This window comes from Orycteropus afer, unplaced genomic scaffold, assembly GCF_000298275.1.
Source record: "Orycteropus afer afer isolate SDZICR_OR568_19922 unplaced genomic scaffold, OryAfe1.0 scaffold00131, whole genome shotgun sequence".
Taxonomy (NCBI): Eukaryota; Metazoa; Chordata; class Mammalia; order Tubulidentata; family Orycteropodidae; genus Orycteropus; species Orycteropus afer.
The window spans coordinates 6,864,419-6,872,203 of NW_006921718.1; the positions used below are offsets into that span (position 1 = coordinate 6,864,419).

General features: G+C 34.6%; 1 protein-coding gene across 1 annotated transcript in view; it reads left to right on the forward strand.

The window, feature by feature from the left end:
• HEATR5B (HEAT repeat containing 5B) overlaps positions 1–7,785 on the forward strand; it is a 170,687-nt gene that overhangs the window by 43,565 nt on the left and 119,337 nt on the right. The window contains exons 12-15 of the mRNA XM_007945073.2: positions 473–572; positions 4,356–4,465; positions 5,650–5,813; positions 6,792–6,967. Coding sequence (XP_007943264.1) covers positions 473–572; positions 4,356–4,465; positions 5,650–5,813; positions 6,792–6,967 — 550 coding nt within the window. The remainder of the gene's footprint in view (positions 1–472; positions 573–4,355; positions 4,466–5,649; positions 5,814–6,791; positions 6,968–7,785) is intronic.

Consider the following 7,785-nt stretch of genomic DNA (forward strand, 5'->3'; position numbering starts at 1 on the left):
TATGCAAAAGGGTTCATATTTGTTGTCTGTACTTCCCATGTACCTCTCTATGTCTTTCTCATCCTCAGTGGTGCCATAGTGGTCACTCCCATTTGGTACATTGCCCTTCTCTTCACCCAAATCAATATTTATCACTATCTATCTAACAGCGTTCCCTGCCCTCCCCTTCCACCCCTGGAAATGTTTTTTTCTTGATAGTCATCTGAATTCATTTGGGCTTAAAGTCCTCTGAATTCCTACTGAAGAAATCTCCCAATGGAGATTTCCTTCCCTCCATTTTTAAATCCACCTTTCTTCTGGTCTTTTATAATTATTTTTTTATTTGCAGTTGGTTCTTATTTTGGCTTGATTATGTTTCAAAACCTTTTATTTTATAATAATTTAAAACTGTGGATATCTTTATATAACTTTATAAATTTATTCATCCTCACAAAATGTGCTCCACATCTGTACTTTTAAAAATTTTATCTAGCAATGAGGAGTTTTGTTGCACATTGTCCTGAGCTCCTAACTGAAGATGTGATTAGAAAGCTGATGACTCCTATTGAATGTGCCATGACTATGATGTCACAGTAAGTAAGCAGTTACGACAAGTTAACATTCTATCGTATTTATATTTATATTTATCAGTCAAGTTTTATTTTTTCTTCTAGTATGCATAAAGGAGACTTATGAAACTTTAGTTTTGTAAAGTGGCTTAAAAAATTGCTGTAAGGGTGTGGGTTGAAATACAGTTTATTTTTTTCTTTTTACAGCTTTATTGAAATATAATTCACATACCATGCAAATCACCCGTTTCAAATGTACAATTCACTGGTTTTTAGTATATTCACATATATGTGTAATGATTACTGAAATCAATTTTAAAACATTTCATTACCTCAAAACAAACGTACCTATTAGCGATAACTCCTCTCTGCCCTGTTAGACTCTTTCTCTCAGCCCTGGGCAACCACAAATATTCTTTCCCTATAGTTTTCCCTATTCTGGTCTTTCATATGACTGAAACTGTATAATACATGTAGTTTTTTTTTTTTTTTTTAATTTTTATTGTGATTTGGGTGAAAGATTACAGAGCAAATTCATTTTCCATACATTAGATCATACAGAATTTGTCTCATGACATTGACTGCAATTCCCACAGTGTAACAGCTCACTTCCCACTCCCTCCCTGTAATTACCTCTTCTCTGTGTCCTTCTTTCCTTTGCATTCCTGCCCCATGAGCTATCACCCCATGGAAATAGTGTTCTTCTGTTCTTCCAAATAGTTTTGAGGCTGGCTTCTTTTACTTAGCATTGTTTTCAAAGTTCATCCATGTTGAGCTTATATGACTATTTCACTTTTTTTATGGCCAAATAATATTCCATTGTATAGATTTGTCATGTTTTGTTTATCCATACTTCTGCTCATGGACATTTAAGTTGTTTCCATCTTTTGGCTATTATGAATCATACTGCTACAAGTTGTTGTGGTTAGGTGCCATGGAGTTGGCTCTGACTCATAGTGACCATATATGTACAACAGAAGGAAGCATTGCCTGGTCTTGTGCTAGCCTCACAATCCTTGCTATACCTTAGCCCATCATTGTAGCCATTGTGTCAATCTGTCTCGTTGAGGGCCTTCCCCTTTTTTGTTACTTTACCAAGCATGATATCCTTCTCCAGGGAATGATCCCTTCTGGCAAAATGACTGAAGCAGGTGAGATGAAGTTTGGCCATTCTCGCTTCCAAGGAGCATTCTAGCTGTGCTTCTTCCAGGATAGATTTGTTAGTTCTTTTGGCAATCTATGGTACTTTCAGTATTCTTTGTCAGCACCACAACTCAAAAGCATCAACTCTTCTTTGATCTTCCTTATTCATTGTCCAGCTTTTACGTGCATAAGAGGTGATTTAAAATACCATGGCTTGGGTTAGGCACACCTTAGTCTTCAAAGAGACATGTTTGCTTTTCAGCACTTGAAAGAGGTCTTTTGCAGCAGATTTGGCCATTGCAATACATTGTCTGATTTCTTGACTGCTACTTCTACGGATATTGATTATGGAACCAAGGAATAAGAAATCTTTGACAACTTCAATCTTTTCTCCATTTATCGTGATGCTGCTTATTGGTCCAGTTGTGAGGGGTTTTGTTTTCTTTATTTTGAGTTGTAATCCCCACTGTAGACTGTAGTCTTTAATCTTTATCAGTAAGTGTTTCAAGTCATCTTTAGTTTCAGCAAGCAAAGTTGTGCCATCTGCATATGGCAGGTTGTTAATAAGTCTTCTCCAATCTTGATGCCATGTTCTTCTTCATATAGTCCATATAGTTTTTTATTTTAAACCATGCATTATCCCCTTGTTCTGGTCACAGCTTCCTGATCTCTGTACAGATTCCTCATGAGCTCAATTAAGTGTTCTGGAATTCCCATACTTCTCAAAGTTATACATAGTCTGCTATGATCCACACAGCTGAATGCTTTTTGTGTAGTGAATAAAACACAAGTAAACATCTCTATGGTATTCTTTGCTTTCAGCCAGGATCCATCTGATATCAGCAGTGATATCCCTTGTTCTGTGTCCTCTTCTGAATCCAGCTTGCATTTCTGAAATTCTCTTGTCAATATATGGCTGCAACCATTTTTGAATTGTCTTCGGCAAGATTTTACTTGCATGTGATATTAGTGATAATTGTTCGGTAATTTCCGTATTTTGTTGGATCACCTTTCTTTGGAACAGGTACAGATATGGCTGTCTTCTAGTCAGTTGGCCAGGTAGCTGTCTTCCAGATTTTGTGGCATAGATGAGTGACTGCCTCCACTGTGGCATTAGTTTGTTGAAACATCTCAATGAGTATTCTTGTTCTCAGTGGAAATTGGCCTTGTTTTTTGCCAATTCCTTCAGTGCAGCTTTGACTCCTTCCTTCAGACCATTGGTTCTTGATCATATGCCACCTCCTGAAATGGATAAACAGTTAGCAGTTCTTTTTCGTACAGTGACTCTGTGTGTTCTTTCCATCTTTTGATGTTTCCTGCATCGTTCAATATTTTGCCTATAGAATCTTTCGTTATTGCAACTCGTGGCTTGAATGTTTTCTTCAGTTCTTTCAGCTTGAGAAATGCTGAGCATGCTCTTCCCTTTTCGTTTTCTGACTCCATCCATTTCTTTGCACATTTCTTTATAATAATTGACTGTCTTCTTGAGCTGCTCTTTGAAATCTTCTGTTCAGCTTTTTTATCTTGTCATTTCTTCCATTTGCTTTAGCTACTTTCTATTCAAGAGCAAGTTTCAGAGTCTTTTGTGACATCCATTTTGGTCTTGTCTTCCTTTCCTGTCTTTTTTAATGACCTTTTGCTACACAGCATTCAGGTACAAACTTTTTTTGCGTAGACATATGTTTTTCTCTTGCATATATTCTGGAGTGGTATTACTGGATCATTAGGTAACTATGTTCAACCATTTGGGGAACTGCTGGAATGTTTTCCAAAGTGGCTGCACCATTTCACATTCTCACTAGTGGTGTATGAGGGTGCTGGTTTCTCCACATTCTCACCAACACTTGTTATGTGAATTTTTGATTCTAACCATCCTAGTTGATATGAAATAATATCTTCTTGTGGTTTTGATTTACTTTTCTCTGATAATGAATGATGTCTTCATCTTTTCATGTGCTTACTGGCTTTTTTTTTTAGTATCTTTTGAGACATGTTTAGATCCTTTGCCCATTATTTAATTGGTTATATGTCTTTTTATTACTGCATTTTGAGATTCTTTATATATTGTACATGTGAATCCTTTACCAGATATTTGATTTCCAAATATTTTCTCTTGTTCTCTTGGTTGTCTTTTCACTTTCTTGATGGTGCCCTTTGAAATACAAAAGTTACTTTGATGAAGTTCAAGTTGTGTATTTTTTTTTTTTTTTTTTGAAGCTTGTGCTTTTGCATATCTAAGAATCCTTTGCCAGAAGTCATGAAGATTTACCATGTTTTCTTAGTTCTAAGAATTTTATAAGTTATAGCTGTTACGTTTAGGATCCATTTTAAGTTAATTTTTATATATAGTATGAGGTAGGGGTCCAATTTCATTCTTTTGCATGTGGCTATTCAGTTGTCCCTGAACCATTTGTTGAAAAGACTGCTTTCTGTATTGAATGGTCTTTGTATTCTTGTTGAAAATCAGTTTGTATATATATATGTATGTATGTATAAATTATATTTTAAAGTATCTGTGTTACTGATTGTAAAGGTCACCAAGTAAACTAAAAGGAAAATGTAATATTTATCAATGTACTCTAACATGAATACATTACTAGAAATATGTATGTCAGTAATACTTATTCTGATAAACTGATACCAATTGTACTTATGCTATTTTAGCATTCCATCTGTCATTAAAGCCCATGGAGCTCATTTGAAAGCCAGTGCTGCAATGGTCCGTTTAAGACTTTATGATATCTTGGCTTTATTACCTCCCAAAACTTATGAAGGTAAATAAAACTTGTGATATCTGATAAAGATTTTTATTATGCCTTTCTGGTTCTCCACAGTATTACAGAATTCTGATCAAGAATCTCTCACTGATGAGCATACTATGCAAAAGAAAGCAACCAGTTTATTTTGCCGCATATAGTAGCTATCACATATGGAACTGGAGCACTTACAGTGTTCTAGGTGTTGTTCTAAGTCCTTTACATGTATTAACTTCTTTGACTTTGTTGTTATGTGCTGTTGAGTCGGATCCAACTCAGCCACCCCTCCTTGGGTTTCCGAGGCAGTATCACTATGGAAGTAGATTGCGCAACCTTCTTTCTGAGGAGTAGCTGGTGGGTGTGAAACACCAGCCTTCTGATCAGCAGTCAGGTGTTTTAGGCACTGACTCTAAGCACACCCTTTGAGGCAATTTTCCCTATTATATAGGTCAAGAATCTTGGCTTCACACAGGAATAGTAGTTTTCCTAAGTCATACAACTAGTAGGTATCAGAGCTTGGATTCAAACACAGCTAGTTCATCTTTACAGTCTGTTTATAATTATTATCATTATCTGCTTTATAGATATTAAAATACAATCAATAACTTAGGTATCTGGAGGGAGAATAGTAATGTCCTTTGCATAAATCAAATATTATATAAAAAGTTAAAATTGTAATAAACCAATGATTTGTGTCAAGTATAACCATGCCCAAGAATTTTAGTATGCGCTGGTTCAATGTGTACCCATCACTGGCAACTAATAATACTAATGTCACATTTAATACATTTAAAATAAAGAATCTTTCGTGCTATATGAGTTTTTGGTTACCTTAAATAATTAGACCAGCATTAAATCTAAAAACCAAACCCCGTGTCCTCGAGTTGATTCTGACTCGTAGTGACCCCATAGGACAAAATAGAACTGCCTCATAGCATTTCCAAAGTGGTGAATGTTTACAATAGCGGACTGCCTCATTGTCCTGTAGAGCAGCTGCTGGATTCAAACTACTGAACTTTTGGTTAGCAGCCAAATGCTTTAACTACTATAGTTCCTAAAACCAGCATTACAAATATTTAACATAGAATTTTTGAAGGGAGCAGAGGATTCTATTGTTTTATCCTTGTCCACCATTTGGAAAATGATTTTCATTTTCATGTAAATTATTCTTTTTAATCTGATCAGAAGTTTTGCTTTTTTAGGATCTTTCAATGCACTTCTTAGAGAATTGGTAGCAGAATTCACTTTGACTGACAACTCTGCCAACACGACTACATCCCTTCTCAGATCCCTCTGCCATTATGATGATAGTGTTCTTCTTGGTTCCTGGCTTCAAGAAACTGATCATAAATCAATTGAAGACCAGGTAGTAAGCTGTGCAGGGGAATCAAATACTATCTGAATCTAAAACAATGTTCCTATTATATACTGTCATTTAATAAGACACATTATAGATTTAAAGCTTAGTTTTCACAGATACTTAAAGATGGTGTTGGATAAATAGTTGAAAAAGATAAACAGCAGTAGTTAGAATTTAGTGAATTGTTTTCATTCAATATTCTTTGTACTCAGATTCTCTGTGGTAGCTGTTACAAAATCAGTTTTAACTGGCTTTTTGTTTTTTCATGTTTCGTCTTTATTTTGTGATAAGTTAGAGAGGAATTGGAGTAAGTTGAAGATTTAGAATTTTTTTTGCAACTGACTGTGTTATTTTTTACATATTTTTTTAAAGAAGTGACTAAACTTCCTTTTAAAGAATTTTTTTTGGGGTGTGTTTGAGTTATTCCAGATGTTGTTTTGCTTACATATAAAGATGGGAAATATAAGAGTATATGATTTAGATTGAATAAGACTTATATAATGGAACATTGGCTTAATTAAAACAGTGGTCTTATTATATATTGTTATTGAATGAGAAAAAATTATAGATTTAAGACTTAATTTTCATTTGGCTTTCTTAGACGCTTAAAGATAGTGTTGACTAAAATGTATAATAGAATAATAAAAAAGGAATCATCCTTATTTTGCATTAAAACCAACATTACAAATATTTAATACTTTTTTTTTTAAAGGGAACAAAAGATTTGCTGTTTTGTTCCTCTGGATCATTTGGGACATGATTGTTATTTTCATATAAATTATTCTTTTTAACCTTAAAAATTGTATAAGGTGTGTTAGCTGATGCTTCTCATTTTAATGGCCAAATATATTTTATCTATTTTTAATTATTCATATCCTTTTTTTTGGTTGCCTTTCTCCTTTGCTTTATTCCTTATGCCTAATATATAGTAAATGAATGACCTGAAATATATTTTGAAAGCTTTTCTATGTCTTTCTTTCACAGCTCCAACCAAACAGTGCATCTGGAAGTGGGGCTCTAGAACATGATCCCTCCTCCATTTATTTACGAATACCTGCTGGGGAAGCTGTGCCTGGTCCTCTCCCCCTTGGAGTCTCAGTCATTGATGCCTCTGTGGCTCTTTTTGGTGTAGTGTTTCCTCATGTTTCTTATAAACACCGGTTAGTATAAAGTCATTTAAATAATTTTATTTATATATAAGTTATATTCAAGCAGTAGATTTTCCCATCTCAGTTAACTGTGTTATAAAGTAAATTACTACTTAAATAAGAGTCTCAAAATAAAAACTCCCTGGTAACATTTGTATTAAAAAAAAAAAAAACACTGCCGTCAAGTTGATTGGACTCATGGTGAACCCACCTTGGGTTTCTGAGGTGGTATCTCTATGGAAGTAGGTTGCTCAGTCTTCCTTCCAAGGAGTGGCTGGTGAGTTTGAACCGCCAGACTTCTGGTTAGCAGTCAGATGCCTTACTCACTAAAATATACCTGAAGTCTGGAACTGGGGAAATGAAAGTAACTGATTATTTTCCTAATATGAGCATTTTAGTTTGCTATATGCTATGCCCACAGAAACTAGCCCTAACTTAAGTAGGCATTTTGTTAAATTTTTGGGGATTTTTCTCAAAGAGTAGTGACGATGAATTAATATAGGACCTTCATAAATGACTCAAAAGTTTTCTAAAATATATCTTAAAAACATTACTGCATTTGTATATAAGAGATAACATATCTTTAAACTTGTAGATTATTTGATTAATTGCTTTTTAATTGAGGGGGAAAAAGTTTAAATATGAAATTTACTTTACCTAGATATCGTTAAGAATATATGGTTGCAACAGTGAGATACCATCTTGCTCCAACACTAATAGCACAGTTCAACAGGACAGAAAATAACAAATGCTGGCGAGGTTGTGGAGAGATTGGGACTCTCATACACTGCTGGTGGGACTGTAAAATGGTGCAACCATTGTGGAAAGCA